This window comes from Mastigoproctus giganteus, chromosome 8 (assembly GCF_048544385.1).
Source record: "Mastigoproctus giganteus isolate SK-2022 chromosome 8, ASM4854438v1, whole genome shotgun sequence".
In the NCBI taxonomy this organism is placed as follows: Eukaryota; Metazoa; Arthropoda; class Arachnida; order Uropygi; family Thelyphonidae; genus Mastigoproctus; species Mastigoproctus giganteus.
Window position 1 is genome coordinate 91,667,234 of NC_143582.1, and position 17,397 is coordinate 91,684,630.

General features: G+C 35.6%; 1 protein-coding gene across 3 annotated transcripts in view; it reads right to left on the reverse strand.

Moving 5' to 3' along the window:
• Window positions 1-17,397, reverse strand: part of LOC150081717 (MAGUK scaffold protein DLG5-like) — a 450,728-nt gene that overhangs the window by 205,152 nt on the left and 228,179 nt on the right. For all 3 annotated transcript variants that reach the window (XM_090378823.1, XM_090378822.1, XM_090378824.1), the window contains exons 12-13: window positions 14,612-14,714; window positions 7,070-7,246 (exon numbers count right to left, since the gene is read on the reverse strand). In XM_090378823.1, coding sequence (XP_090234949.1) covers window positions 7,070-7,246; window positions 14,612-14,714 — 280 coding nt within the window. The remainder of the gene's footprint in view (window positions 1-7,069; window positions 7,247-14,611; window positions 14,715-17,397) is intronic.

Genomic DNA, 17,397 nt, shown 5'->3' on the forward strand with positions numbered 1-17,397 from the left:
ACTTAGCACAAAAAAAAAAAAAAAAAAAATAGAATAAAGATCACGAAGCCTCAAAAACTCATGGAACTTGCTTGATGAACCATAGTGGTACTTCGCACTATCTGCAAAAAATATTGTAGTGCAGGTCAAAGAGGTAGCAAGAAAATCCATCAGTATATCAACCATTCGTAGTGAGTATGTGGCCTTGCCAGTGCCACCTATGTCAGTGCTAAAGAAATGGGGCCTGCGAATATCAACTTAACATGATTAATACTGGAATTGTAGGACTGGCTTGTGGAAAATAACACTGAGCTGGCCAGTCCAACTTTTAAGTGCCCAGCCCTCAACACTACTGAGCATCACTAGAACAAAGTGGCGTGTGTGATTAGGCTGAGACCAAAAAGGTTGTACTCCAAACTAATCACGAAGCAGCTCTGAAGGGAAACAGAAGCAAATTCCAACAGACAGTACACTTTCTGAATATACAGACGCAAAAGTGTTGCTGTGTTAGGTTTTTGAATTTCACAAATACCTGCATGTGTATCCAAATACTTTTGGTCAGATTCTGTCTGTTAATAAAGAAGTTTATTTTAAATTAACCAAAAATTCCTTGACATAAATCTAAAAAAAAAAAAAAAAAAAAATGCAGGATGTCCCTTTCTATCCCCCCTTTTACATTTCATTTATTCATAATACATATTTTTAAATTTATATTAATCATATTAGATACCCATCTAAAAACATAACCTTAACCTCTGTGGCAACAAAGACATTATCTAAACATGATTTCACACAACACTCAGCTTGTTTTTTTTTACAAAAAAAAATAAACATTTTACACGTATCATATCTCCAGCCTCGTATGCCAAGAAAAAGCATAAAAAAATATCTTAAAAGGGAGAAGGGTTCACCCTTAAAACACACTAATAAACAACATGGGATATGCAGATGATACAAATTTTACTGAAAGCTCATAGAAAGAATTACAAACACTCAGAGAAATAATGAATACAGGAAGACTAGAATTTGGCGTAACATTAAATGCCCATTAAACAAAAACAATGGTGATAAGTAAAAATAAGAAAAGAAAAAAATTAAGTGAAAATGGTTATCAACAAAAGAGAAATAAGACAAATAAATGTAGACATATAGAACATCTAAAAGGATGTTCGACATGTCTTTACATTTTGATTTAATTTTTATTTATTTATTATTATTATTTTTTTTTTATTCTGCAAAAAAGTCGTTTCATTTTGGTGCCAAAAACCTGCTCTCTGAATAGCAAAAATGGATTATGAATTGGGGAATTCGATTATATTAAAATTAAGTAAAAGTAAAGTCAAATAATATTTAATTTCAAACTTCTGAAAATTCTAGTGGTAGCTTTGTATGTGTGCAATCTATGTTTGGTGGCCAGCTGACTTTCAACTGTCATAAGCTAACACAACATAACCTTACTTGCAAGTTGTGAAGTCCATAATTTACCAAATTTACTTCTAAAGCTATAGAGTACTATGAGTATATTTAAGTTTTAATACTTTATTGGATCAGATGGCCATAATGAGGATTCAAGTATTCAAGTTGTGTGCTTGAGCCTGTAGGGTGAATGAGGTTATACTCTTTTCAATTAAAAACGGTGTTATTTTTTCTGCCCTCAAGCATCCAGAATAACAAAAATTTATTTATTAAGAAATTAAAGAAAACTTATTAAGATGCTAGTTAATAAGATTTCTGTTAATGGTCAACATTACTGTTCTTTGGCAGATCCAACTGTAGTCCACTAGTCTTTTTCTTTTTTTCTTGACCCTTCTACTTTTTTTATTATTTTTTTAATTGTATGTGAACATGACTATAATATATATACATAGTTGTGGTAAGTTTGCCATGAATGGTGTGACATGGTCAGTTCTGTCATTTACCAGCCTCTGTGATATTGATGATGTAGCTCTGTATTCTTCTCTCACTGGCTGTTGTCAACGAGAAAGATGAATTTCACTAATCTGATGAGAGAGTGAGCAGTGATTTGGCTCATTCTAAACTAAAGCAATTAGAGTTGCTATTCCGTACATTATTTCTTTTAAAAATAAATCTTTATTGGCATTTTTATTAATCATTATATTAGTAAAATCTTATTATTCTCTAAAGTCAGGAGAATTATCCTCTGAGGCTTTATTCTTTGTTCTGTCTGCAATGCAAACAAATCTGCAGAACAAAATTTGCTTGATGGCTAAGTTTTTGCTGGTGGTTATAATGACTGTATTTAATGGACTTGCCTTTTTAACGACGTATTGTGTAGCTGTTTTACTTACAAAATTAATCAGGAAATTAAAACACATTATTATAAGTACCTGAACACAGCTACAGAGAATTTCATTCCTAATTTTCACAACCAACATTCAATTCGCCGACAGTACACCACATGGTATTGAATATGTATTGTTCAGAAAACTGACTAGCCCATATCTCAAGCTCTCAGGACAGCTTGTGACACCTGCATTATACCAAAATATTGTGATTTAGACTACACATTCTGAATAAAATATATATCGGCGATGTTAAATTAAAATATTGTATTAATGTGTTTTCCTCTCTAGAGCAATTCCCCCCCCCCCTTCATTGATAGTAAGAAAGCGGAAGGTGTTACTATCACTACTGTCAGAACAGTTTCACCAGCTGCCAAAACAGCAAAAAAATGTTCTGGCAATCACAGTGGAAAAATGTATATGTATTTGTGCCTCCTCATGTGTGTGATCTGAGCAAAAGGAATAATTCCAACAGAAATGAGCTCGCCTTAATCTATTCAATGCTTAAAAACTCAAAATCAGATCATCTCGCAGATGCCTAGTCTCCAGACACTGCAACTTGCAGAACTGAAGCCTTTCCTATTAAGAGCACCCCTTTATTCTCCTCACCAATCTCGTTATCCGTCTTTGTATCCATTCCTAAAATGTGTTCGCCAGACCTGTATGGAATTTGGGGAGCACAATGTGTATAGAAAGGATAGACAGGACAGGAAGGGAGGAGGGATTATGCTGTTAGTTAAGAAACACTTAAAATCTAAGGAAGTGCATCGAACTGATGTTGGTGGACAATGCAATGCAATGTTGAGTCTGTCTGGTGTGATATAAGCATTGGGAAAGGAAAAATGAGAATAGGTCTATGTTATAGGCCTAATGAATCTGATGAGTATAATGAGCAATTGTGCAGAGAAATAGAGTGGGTCTGTAAATCAGTGTCTTATAATGACGGATTTTAATTTCCCAGAGACTGACTAGAATTTGTGGGTTGGTCACTCACACACTAGCAAGGCTTTTGTGGATTTATTCGATGACTGTTTTCTACAACAACATATTCGAGAGGCAACTAGAGGGAATAATACTCTTGCTCTGATATAGGGCTGACAGTACAGGAACCAATAGTAGGAAGTGATGATGGAGTTCTATGGTGGATGATGAAGAGAGAAGTAACAGTAGTTAAAGGCGAAGAAATTGGTTATAATTTCAGGAGAGGAAATTACAACTGCTTAAGATTCTACATGGACTCTTAACTGGGTAGATATTGCATAGAGAGCAAATACAATGGAATTATGGTATACCTTTAAAACAATGATCACAGAAGCCTCGAATGTGAATATACCATTAAAAAAATACTCTACGAGAAGGATTCCAAGTTGGATGAATAATGAAGTAGCCAGATTAAATGAGCAGAAAAAGATGCCATGGAAAAGTTACAGAGCAATAAAAAATACTGAAGCCTATAACAGCTACAAATTGGTCTCTAATACTGCCACAGAAAAGGTTAGGCTGGCAAAGACAAATAATGAGAAATCGCTGGCAAAGAGTGGGGGGGGGGGAGAGAGAGAGAGATAAGGAATTCTTCACATATATAAATGCTAGTTAGTTATTTGGTTTTTAGGAGCATTAGCAACTAAGGCCATATTGTTCCAGGATATGCGGTGATCATTCCCTGACCTTTCTGCATCCTCCGTATTTGGTGGTGACGGGCTCGAACCCCGGTCTAATCAAGAAGCGTGTGCTACGCACTGCTGCTCCTTCCCACCTGGCTACTGAGGCGCCCATATATAAATGCAAAGAAGAGAAGGATGAACCAGATCAGACCCTTATACAATGCATGTGGGATAATATTAGATAACCCAGCTGAAGTTGCAGATGAACTCAACGGTTACTTTCATCGATATTTACAGAAGAAAAACCCTTTATGTCAATAAGAAATTATTGGAGTGAAGTTGAAAAAAACAGTTAACGATGTTGAAATTTCATATGTTTATTTAATGAAAAATGTTTCAAGCCTACAGGCCAGTAAGGCTCCTGGGGTTGATGGCATATACTCTATAATTTTAAGGGAGATGGCAAGTGAGTGCACTGAACCATTGAGGCAAATTTTGAGAGCATCACTGGACTCAAGAATGATTCCATTGGATTGAAAAAGTGCCGATGTATCTCAATGCATAAGGGCAGTTCTAAGAGTGAAGTGGGAAATTACAGGCCAGTGAGTCTAACTTCAGTAGTAGGGAAAATCATGGAGACAATGATCAAGGGTGGAATTCACGATCATTTAGATAGAAATGGAATTCTGAAGGATACTCAGTGTGGTTTTGTAAAGGGAAAATCATGTTTAACTAATCTGGTTAGCTATTTTGACAGGGTCACTCAAGAGCTGGACTTAAGGAATAATTTTGACATTGTTTATTTGGATTTCGGCAAAGCATCTGACTGACTCAGTCCCACATGAGTGGTTACTTTATAACTGGAACAGGTTGGAATCACAGGAAAAATCCTTAGATGGATAGCTGGATGGCTTCAGGGCAGGAGGCAGGGGGTCGTGGTAAATGGTTATTCCTCAGATTATGTGGAGGTAACAAGTGGGGTTCCCAAAGGATCAGTATTAGGACCACTCTGTTGTTTTTGATTTTCATAAATGACATTGATGAATGGATAGAGGGTGCAATGTCCTAATTTGCAGATGATGTAAAGATTGGTGGAGTAGTTAATGATCACTGCCAAGCTGAGCTTCTACAGAATGACCTAGATAGACTTCTGGGATGATAGGAAAAATGGCAGCTATGCTTTAATCTAGCAAATTGTAAGGTATTGCACCTGGGGAACAGTAACCCCAAAATAACTTATAAACTTCGCAGAGTTGAACTAAAGCCGGTAGTGGAGGAAAGGGACTTAGGTATTACAATATGGTCAGACATGAAGTTCTCTGAGCATTGTAGACTGGTTGCAAGGAAGACCCATGGTGTCCTATTGATGATTTATCAAACAATTGCCTGGTAGAGATAAGGACATCATAATCCCATTATATAAGGCTATTGTTAGACCACACTTGGAATATTGTGTTCAAGTATGGAGACCACATGTAAAGAAAGACACTGTGCTTCTTGAAAGGGTCCAAAGAAGGGTAACTCACCTAGTGAGACGGCAAAAGGGAGTCCACATCAGAAAAGACATTGAATATGTGGGTTGCACAGCTTGGGAACTAGACATCTTATAGGACGCTTCACTGAGGTGTTTAACAATCTGAGAGGAATAAGTAAAATGAATGAGGACGAAATTTTCATGTTATAAATGATTATAGAACTATGGACCATAATTTCAAGTTTGGGGGGGGGATTTAGACTGGATTGCAAGAAGTTTTATTTTAGCCAGCGAGTTATAAATTACAGTAACAAGTTACCTACATAGGTGGAAGAGGCTGACAGTTTGAGGAAATTCAAAGGTCAGCTGAATAATTACATACAGGAGGAGGGAAATGCATAGGTTGTCCATTTCCTTTTCTCTTATTAATTTTTTTTTTTTTAATTTTCTTCTTATTATTTTTTAAAAAATTTTCTCTTATTATTATTATTATTTTATTTTTATTTTATTATTATTATTTATTTATTTTATTTTTTGCCTGGTGCAGCATAAGCCATAGGCTTCCTTGTACCATGTGGCCATTGCTAATACTAATAGTTTTTTTTGCATAATGACTAGCAAGTCAAGAGCTGCGATTCACAAAAAAGAATGAAAATGTTCAAAAATTACATCCAATACAACAGCAGGTTTCCCCCGGCACAAAAGCCTCAAAAATATCACGTTATGCAAGGTTTTCTGCAAATTTCAAACTGCATTAGGGAAAAACCATATTATATACATACTGTATTGTGTGAGGATTGTTGCAATTTATCAGTGTTACAGCGAAACTGTGTTGTAGAAGTACAGTGTTTATGGGGGGGTTGCTTGTATATATTTAGATATTTTAATTTAAATTCAAATGAAATTAATTTGAAGAGTATTCAAAAAGTTGTTTATTTATTTTTTTTTAAATAAAGGATGTTACTCACAGACCTCCACTAATGCCTCTAGGATCTACTAAGAGTCAAAGGCCCTCATTTTAAGAATAAAGATAAAGAATAAAGCTGTTCAATGAATAAAGATAAAAACATTCCCTATTATTTCCATGATTTTTTTTTTTTTTTTGATTTGGTAGTTGTTGGCGCATCGGCTTCTGTGGCCATATTGCACCTCCCAAGGTTTTTGCAGTACTTTGATCCAAGCCCGAGGCGGGAATCGAACCCGCGACCTTTGGGTTGCCGGGCAGGTACTTTACCCACTCGGCTAGCCCGGTCGGCTTTATTTCCATGAAATGTCTGTTTTCCGTCTACACTTTCTGATAGCTTTATGGCAGAGTTTAGTAATTTGTATTCAAAGGCCTTCAGTAAGTGGAAACTCCTAGAGGAGGGGGTGACATAAGTGCAGGACCCCCAGCTAGTGCCTAATGCACCTAGTTATAAGTATGGCCCTGCACCCCTCCTCCATATTGCAACACTGCTTCTTCTACTGCTCCCGTACAAATTTGGAAAAGAAAGAAAAGGAAGATTTCTATACTTTAGCTTCATTGGTAAACTGCAACACAAGTTTTTAATCACCATAAGAACAAAATAAAGTTCACAGAGATATTACTTCAATTACTACTTGTTCCTCTAGACAGAGATACAAGCACAGCCATTATCCCTATTATTTGTGATCTGTTATTTTATTTTATCACATCATAGTTACAAGTAAAATTGTAATTAAATACATACAGTAAGAAGTCGGTCACCAACAGCCACTGATCCTTCACGTGCTGCTACTGAACCAGGCATGATACGACTTACATAAACTCCATTTTCAAGAGTCAGCCCATGGTGTTTTCCTCCACCAACATTAAGAAGTACATTGTGAACACTCCGGCTGCTTGCTAGGCGCCGCCTCCTCACTATCTAAATGTAAAATATAAATCATTGCAAATATCATATTTTATTTAATACACATATACACTTAAGAGTGACAAAAACAATAGTGCTTCTTTGAACAAAAAATTATCAAGTCTTTTGTTTTGATATCACCAATTTCTTATTAAAAGAACCACTTCTTTTAACAAGAAATTGTTACAACAGTTACTATAGCTAAAGCAAAACATTTATAAAATTAATTTAAAACTTATATGAATTTTAGCAGCTTTAAAACTAATGTGAGACATAGTATGATAAATGAATGTTAGAAAAATCACATCAGGTATCAACTAAATTTTCTTTCTTATACATTATGTTAAACAACAATTAAAATTAATTAATCCAAACAGTACAATAAAATTTTGGAACTAGCCTGGAAGAATATTTAACATTTGGCCTATGTAACTCCAATAAAGTTAAATGGACAAAATTTAGTAGTAGTAGAGGCATGTTAGGCAAGAAAGCAAGTGCATGTAGCATGTTATGCAGCATCAACAAAAAAAAAAAAAAAAAAAAAAACACAATTTCACACAACCATTCCCTCTAAATGTTTGTCCAGTTCCTCCTTGAATTTATTTAAGCTATCAACTTCCATAACGACAGAAGGAAGTTTGTTCCAGCAATTAACCACCTGCTTGCTAAATGCAAATTTCTGCTCACCTATTCTATAATTGTCTTTCCTCAATTTGAATTTATGCCCCCTTAGGTTCGTAATTTGAGGAAGAATTCCATCAGAATTCAGCGAGCTCAACCCATTCAAGGCCTTATACACCTCAATCAGATCACCTCGCAGGTACTTAGTCTCCAGCTGCAATTTTCAGCGGCTTAAACTTTTCTTGGTAATAGGACCCCTTTGTTCCCCTTACCAGTCTTGTTGCCCTTCTCTGTACTTGTACTAGCAACTCTACATCCTTCCTAAAATGAGACCTCCAGAACTGTACAAAATACTCAAGGCGTGGCCTGACCATTGCCTCATACGAAGCGATAATCACCTCCTTTTCCCTGCTAGCAAAATTCCTGTATATAATTCACAATACCCCATGACATGCTCTGCAGTAATCTTCCATGCGCAACAGTGTCAAAGGTTTTCTGAAATCCAAGCATATGATATCAAAATTATTCATTGCATCTAGTTCCTTTGTAACCACATCATATATACAATTTTTGTCAGACAAGACTTTCCTTAATCAAACCCATGCTGTGTTGAATTACTGCTGCAGTCTTGTCTAGATGATCCTGCAACGCATCTTTAACCAGTGACTCCATTATTTTACCCGGAACTGAAGTTAAACTAACCTTTCTGTGATTACTTGTGTCACCCTTCGTGAATTGCAGATACATTTGCACATCTCCAGTCTGTGGGGGCTTCCCCTGAGTCCAAGGATGCTTTCATAATTATCGCTATGGGTTTGCTTAGTTCCTTTGCTGCCTCCTTTAATATAACTGGATAGATCCCATCCACCCCAGGTGCCTTTCTTGTATTTATCTTCAACAATTTCTGCTCCACTTTTTTCTCAGTTATTACAAAACCATTAAGCACCCTGTTACAGTTTGTTAAACTTCTGGCATTTTCTCCCTTAATAACTCCTCACGTGTGAATGTAGATGCAAAATACACATTCAGATTATCAGCTTTCTGAGCAGGTTCATCAACAGTCAAACCATCGATATCAAATGGACCAATCTGGTTCATCCCCTTCCTTTCAGAGTTTATAAAGTAAAGAAGTCCTTGTTGTTTTTCTTAACATCCTTTGCCAAAGATTTCTCGTAATCTGCCTTCACTTGCCTAATCTCCTTTGTGACTTGATTACAGACTAGCATATATCTGCCACAGGCAGATATATGCTAGTATTATTCTGTGTTGCCTGATAATTTATATGCATCCCATGCATTTTTCTTCTCTTCCACGAGTCTCATTAGTTCATCTGACATCCATTTAGGTCTAAACATTGAATAATATTTCTTAATTGGTATGAAAAGCCTAGTAGCTTCCACAATTAATTCCTTCAATGCTTCCCACTTAGAATTTGCTGTTGATAACATCATCAGTTGATCCTACTGTAGTCACCTTTACTGAAGCAAAAACCCCCTCTCTTTACCCCTGATGGTAATTATATCTTTAAGTAAATCCCACATCAATACACTGTGATCATTGTCACCTAGTAGTTCCTTTATATGCAAACTCTTAATGCACAAATAATCTGCTGATAACTAGATCAAGAGCATTTAACATGGAAAGATGGATAATGAAATGTCTAGGCATGAAAAAAAAAAAAAAAAAAAAAGGTGTAGAGTTCTTTAATATATTATAAAAAGCAACAGAAATTAATGATAAAGAAAGAACAGACTGGTTAGAGAATTACATAACAAAACTGGAAATGATAATTTTATCTACAGAGGTATTTTAGAAAAATTTGGAAGGAGCTGTAAACCAAACAATGCTACATCATATAAAACATATGTGATATTGACACTTTTTTAACGTGAAGAATATTGCTATTATTACAGTAAGTTCTGCTGAAAAAGTACTGCTACTGTGATCAAAAAATATAATGTTCTGTTAACTAATTTATTGATTTTTATTGTCTTAGTTATATAATCATAAATCCCATTTATCAATAACATAATACCAAAAAACCTGATCCATCATTTTGAATTCTAACCTTATACTTCTGAAATTATATCTACCTTTGACTACATTTATAGAATGCAAATGCTAGCTTTCAATTTCCTTCCCTATCTTTAACAACTGAAAGATAAACTTGTTATATATTTTGCATCAATGGAGGGGAGTCAGTAAGTATTTGACCACCCCTCCTATATGCTCACCTAGAAATATTTCACTTAGAGATGTGAAATATGTTTGGCAATTTTATCCGTCTATATGTCTAGCTACCATCTAGGGCTACTCATCCGTCTAGCTACCATCTAGGGCTACTCATTTTTCCCATCTGTGGATATGCTCTTTCAGGTCTATTAAATAGAAATCCCCAGTTGAGCAGAAAACCAGGCTTCCATTTCATTAATTTAATTATCTCCTTATCAGTCTGAAACCTCAACCCCATAATCGTGTTTTCATTTTAGGGAAGAGGACGAAGTCTGAAAGTAAGAGGTCAGGAGAATATAGTGGGCATTGCAGATTTTCAAAGCCACACCTAATTACAAATTCCACTGTGAAAGCCTCATTGTGAGCATTTGGATAGGTTCCCATGTCTCTTCAATTTGACAGCCTCTCTTAACTGCTCTAAAGAGAAAAGCCAGAGCAAGGTAAAATTTTCAACCTATGTTGTTCCTTGGAAAAATTTCAGGTTCAGTTTTCACATCCTTGTCCCCCCCCCAACAAAATTCATTATAAATGACAGTATCTTTTTGCATTAATCTAAAAGAAAAAAGTGGACTGCTATCAAATTTTCAACATATATTCTGTTGGTCCCTGGGATGGCCCTAAGTTCAATTCTGATTTCACAATATTAACTCTCTAGTTTGGCCTGATGACATATTACTATACATTTGATCCATTTCAACATTGCAATGTTTACTCAGAATATTTTAGGAATCTGTGTAAAAAACTTATGTTGATGGGTTGGCTTATTTTCTTATAAATAATAAATTATTAATATTTGCTGATGCACTTGAAATGTAACACACTGCATACTTTAACTAACTTGTTTGTGTTATTACTTTCAATAAATTTCATACTGAAACCCAAACTGCTCTTACTATATGAGCTGAAGACCAGCTTGATGCCACTTTAAAAAGGCTGGAAAAAAACAGAATCGATTATAGTTGCAAAATGTTACCATGGTGCTAGAATTAATTGTTTCTTTTTTTGTGCAAGTTAGTATGTGTAAAGCACTTACTGAATTCACAAATGTCTGTCTATTGGCATATAATAACTCAGTTCCCAGCAGATGAATTTTCATGAAATTTTATATTTCGCTATATTACACTAAGAAATTTGGCAATCATTATTTATTTTATTTATTCATTTTTTTCATACTGTACATATCACATAGGCTATCCATATACTGTATACTGTAGCCGTAACACTTCCGGCTGGAGAAATTAATAAGCAATACAGCAGATCCACAGAAATGAAATATTCTCAATTTGTCCACAAGTCGCTGCTTTTTGCTCCTTTTATTTTATTATTTTATTTATTTATTATTGTTTTTATTTATTTTATTATTATTATTATTTTTTTGTTATAAATGGCAGGTCTATAACTGCTAGACCTGCTACTTGACAGACAGGTAACATGATAGACAATGAATTTGATTTCACTGCTTTAACTGACACCTTGTCGAGGGACGGTAATCTTAGATTTTATGGTGAATGTTGATTATCATTTATTGGCAGCTAACAAGAAAGAAGGAAAAGAGGGAGAGGTTGCAGTATGCAGCTTTTAAAGGTTAAATGTTTCCCTGAAAATTATCTGGAGGTAGCAGTAGGTAAACCCTACTGCTACCTCCAGATCATTTTGTGTCGCAAGAAACGCATGCAATCTGAGCAGTACACCTCTCACGACGAGTATCTGAAATCATTGTGAATTTCACAGCGTGGCTGTCATCCACTTTAGATTTTATTAAAGTGATTGTTCTGGGAGACTTAATCCTTCCACATCTGCCTTTCACACATATCTGGGTGATCCCGACTAACAACTTATCTTCATAATGAGTACACTGACCTTCCACTTTTCTATGGTACTTAAAATAAACTTCTCAAAGTACTACAACACAACTATGATGATGAGGGCTTAAAATATGACTATTAGCCAAGAGTTGCTTTCATCTTCTTTGATGATGGAATCCCAGGAAAAGTGACTCTGATACCTGAAAACAAAATCCAAACAACCTTTAACCCAAAATAGTTGAAAACTGAACTAGTGAAGTTCCAGTTCAATTTTCAAGTCCTGCATATATGTCCAATGTTTCAGTGATTTCCATGGTACTGCTTTTGCATGCTTGCAGTTAATAATGGAGATTTCTGGATGACAAAGTGATCGCATTTATAGGAAGCTGCAGAAAATCTGTGTACTCAGTCCATACTCCAAACACTGGTGATACAAGAATCTCTCCAAACAGATTGCACACACATTCAAGAGGACACTATCAATGAAGACATACACCAAATTTGCTCAACAATAGAAGTTTTTCCAGGATAGTAATTTAGGGATGTCCAGGTATATTAGTGTTATTGTCTGTGGCAAAACAAAGTGTTAGCAATTATCACAATGTTCTCATGTTCCCTCTTTCATTCCTCTCTTCTACTCTGAATTTACCTATCGTGACTTTTAAACCCATTGGAGAATCTTCATATTTTTGCAATGAAGTACTTCATAATTATTAAAAAGTCCCTGTTCTTGTCATGGGATTGATCCGGTGCATAAATTTGGATTATCTTTATCATTAGTTTCTGTTCTTGGGTTTAGTCTTATTGATATTATACTTGGTTTTGTCTCAATTATGACATCAACCTTCTTTTTTTTTTCCCTTTTTTTACCAGTACCACTTCTATATGACAGGTGTCTTTTCTACTGAAGAAATTGATTCTTGCTTTTTTATGTCTAGTGAGCTCTCACTGATTCACTGTATTTCTGCCAATGCACACAATATTCCATTCAAAGGTGTCAAGTTCTTTTTTGCATGAGCCATTTTCCAAAGGGTACTGATGTTGATGGTTCGAAATGCTGATAGTGTCTTTTGTTGGCCAAGTAGACTATTTCTGGACTACCTCCCTAGGGTAGGTGCAGTGCAGGACCCAATGGCATTCAATTATCAAATAATACAACAACTTTTAGTCAAAAATCTCTAAATATTACTTATATTATACAATAGAATTTATGTTGGGAACTATTAACAAAACTCCTAGTGTCATTCTATTGCAATTGCCTTCCCCAAACCTAGAAAAGATCATATGAATCCCACAAATTATTAATTTAGTATCCCTAACAAGTTGCTTTGGGGAAAAACCTGGAGAAAATGGTGAATAATCAACTAACCTGGTTTTGGAAACATATAATGTACTAAACATAAATCAATATGGCTTTCATAAAAATAGATCATCGCTGGAATGAATGATAAAAGAAAAGGCAAATATTTGAAATGCCTTTCTAAGGAAGAAGCATCTAATTATGATCAGTCTTGATATAGAAAAGGCCTTTGACACTATCTAGTGATGTGGTATGGTATTCTGAATGACCTCCATAACACATCAGGTTCAGGTTCATTGTAGAATAGATGTGTGGAAGTTTGCCTTTATCCAGTGAGTGGTTGATTGCTGGAACAGCCATCCATCTGTTGTTGTTGTGGAAGTTGAGAGCTTAAATAAATTTAAGGCTGAACTAGACAAATAGTTGGAGTGACTGGATGGGTGAAATGAGAAGGTTTTTTTTCTATTTTTTGGCTGATGCCGCATAAGCTTGCTTTCTTGGATCATATGCCTCAACTAGTGCTAATGCTCATCAGCTTCCCTGGATGTGAGAGCATTGTTCTGAGCACTTTGAGATATCATATTCCACTGGAGTTCAATGCAGAGTAATGCAACCAGCTTGCCAATCCTCTGTTGCATAGCACACAATTAAGACAGGGCCATTAATCATGGAAAAGAAAAATAGACTTCCACTGTGTTCTATTATGAAGATGAATCAGCTCACTTGCACCTCAAAATTCTTTTAAAAAAAAATCTGGGGATTGAGTTCGGGTCTGAAAGGTGGTAAATTTAGTCTTACTGCTCTTATAAAATTTCTAATTTAGCTTTATGCCTGAACTGTAAATGCACTAAAATTGAAGATATTTCCTAATCTATGCTCAGCATAACAGGACTACATCAACATCTGGAATATGGTTGGATAATGGATTCCAGAAATGGAATTATGGATATCTCCAGGGCTACTCGCTAACCTAAACGGGCTTTATTTGTTCAAAAGACATTTCCCTTAACTCAATTCTAATAACATTAAACTTTATTAATGAGTTAAAAGATCTCTGAGTTTTCAACTCCAATTACAGAGATGCTTTACAGATATCTGTAGAAATGCACAGGAAATAACTATTTTTGCACATCAAGCTACCAATGCTAATAGTGGAGTAAGTGTTTAGGAACAAAGCTAGACTACAATCATTATTTTTAATAACATGATAACAATTCATAGCTCATAACTGATTCCATGAGAGATCTTTTGATGTCTGTTGGTTTTGAAAATCAAATAGAACTTTTGTTTTCAGAGATGTCAGGTGTTCCTCTAGGTGTTCTGTTATAAAATTGCAACTGCATGTGTGTATTTTTATATTTGCTTTATTTTAATAAAGAATTTTATTATTATATTTCAGAAATAAAAAATATAACTACTTACAAGTGTCACCACTCCACCTGAGTTTTTAACTGCTTCCAGTGCACTTCTTTTGTCTACACTAGTAACATCAACACCATTTATCCTTAAAATACAATCATTCAGCCTGCAAATAAATAAATATATACAAATATTTATTTAATTCAATAGATACAGCATAAAATGGAGGTGAATATCTGCAACCTACAAAGGACCCTATCAGCCTCTATATATAGCAAAGCCAATCAAAATCATAATTCCATATTTACAAAACACAAAATCTAAAATACCAAATTTTAACAGTTATTACTGAAATAGGCTTACATCGAAAGGCACGTCATCATGGGGCTAGCGCCTCTCAATATATGCCATCAATAACAACTTAAGCTATCTGTCTTAAACTATAAATAAATATACAGCAAACTCTCAATTAACTAGGACACTTCAAGACTCCAAATAAAAAAAAACAACCATAAATCATAAAATTCAAGTAATAACTAGATAGGTATAAAGAGATATTTTGCAAGTCGTAAATAAGCGACAAGTGGCATTATAAGTATGTATTATATGTACCTTCATAATATGACTATGTACATAGACAGCACATAGTGAAATGCAAGCATATGGCATCAAAATGAAAATAAGGAACAATTTAATATTAAATGTAATATTTATTAGAAATTTCAAACAAATCTTTCAAACCAGCGCCTTTGCTGGCTAAAAAACTTATCTCGCCAGTGCTATCACCAGTTTCGCTAAAGTGTTGATAAAGGATTTTGCCTTTTCACGAATGATGAGTGAACTTAACGGAATTTTATTTTGAATTCGGTCTTCTATCCACAGATTTAAAGCCTTTTCCATTTTTTCTAATTTAACATCATGATTTACAGAGCAAATTTTTGAAACAACAGCACGTTTTCACGGACACTACGACGGATTTTTTCTTCCGATTTCTTGATTGATCATACCGTTGACTCATTGATTTATAATGTTTTACCACTGAGGAGACACTTTCACCATTAGAAATTTTATCTAATAACTCAATTTTATTTGCTAATGTCATCACCTTCTTTGATTTTTTCACATTTCTCTTGTTATTCATAGCCATATTTTTGTACGGGTTAGAAAGAACTTGTCCACAATAAAGTCACTTTCTTCCACTAACACACTCGAAAAAGTCTGTTTTACACTGCAAAATGGTAGATTACATTTGTAAGCATATTAATTTATAAATTGATAAATTTATTCAATTTATAAGCATATAAATTAAAAGCAAACGACGAAACCTTCCATGTCAAGCGCATAACACATACTGAACAAGGATTAGCGAGAAACATGCACGCTCGCGATTTTGTCACCCCTCTCCCCACACCAGCGCTGTTTTGACCAAGAAAGATAATTTTAGCCACACCCATGTTTTTTTTTATGGCGGAAAATGTTCACGGCGCTTTAAAATTCACATTTTTTTAGGTTTCATTTTATATTAAATCAGCGACCGTGAATAGCGGGGATTTACTGTAGTCAGACTGGCGTGGGTTAGCTCCTTCTCCGCTAAAGGACACTGCCTTGACAACTTGCTAATCCTTTAAGGGTAGGAACACTGCTGCTACCATTCTGGTGCGGGACTGCTGGCACTCATCGAGTGTGGGATACTGCTGCAAACCCCTTATAGGGTAGGATCAGCCGGAACCGTTCTGGTGCGGGATTGGTGGCACTCTGGAGAACTTCTGAGTGAGGGATACAGAGTCCATTGGCCTCTGGTGATCATGCAGGGGCACCTGTCCTCTGCTACTTTAACTCCCACTCCCAGACCCCTATTTTCACCTCACAAAGAGTGGACTGCTCCTCAACTTCAGTCCATCCTCCTTTTCCCTCTTTCTGTTCCTTCTAACTCGTACTCCTGCTCTATGTTTCCTCTTCCCCCCCCCCCCTTTTTTTCACTTGACCTTTGTCAGGAAGCTCAGGCAACCCTGGCAAAGGCCAGCCAGAGTATAATGGGCAGCCTGGCTCACCACCCAGTGGTGGTGGCAGGCAACGTGGAGTCCCACTAGGGGCTCTACGGCCAAGCAGCCAGAGACACAACAACAAAACATAACACTACTCTGACAGAAACCAGACATTACACTTTTTCTGGCTTTTACAGAGATTCTGTACTTCTTCACAAAGTACCATGGTGCAGATGTGGGAAACCACAGGTGGCACCTTTCCCAAAACACTATGCCACTATGCAGTATATTATTATTGGCAAATAATAAACAAAATAAAATATAAAAAATAAAAATAAAATCCAATCTACATAAACATCTTCCCCTGATTTTATCAAGGGCAAATACACTCTAATATTCAACCAGAATGAACAGCACATACATACCAATTTCTGTTTACCAACTCACAGTTTTTTGCAATGGAATAATGCCAAATACAATATACATTAAATATATCATCACATTTTAATCTTTTTAAAACTGTTCTACACAATACATTTGAATCTTTAATACAAGTGTAATCATATGTGTAATCAATGGTTAAAGAAGCACTGCAGGATCATCTAGACAAGACTTCAGTTATATCTCGGACACACCATGGTTTTGTTAAGGGAAAGTCTTGCCTGACCAATTTGATTGAATACTATGATGCAATCACAAAAGAACTGGATGCAGGGAATAACTTTGATATTATATAGTTGGATCTTAGAAAGGCTTTTGATACTGTTGCACATGGAAGACTGCTGCACAAATTGGAGCAGTGTGGCATTGGAGGCAAATTGCTGCTATGGATAAAGGGATGGTTGAGGGGGAGAAGACAGAGAG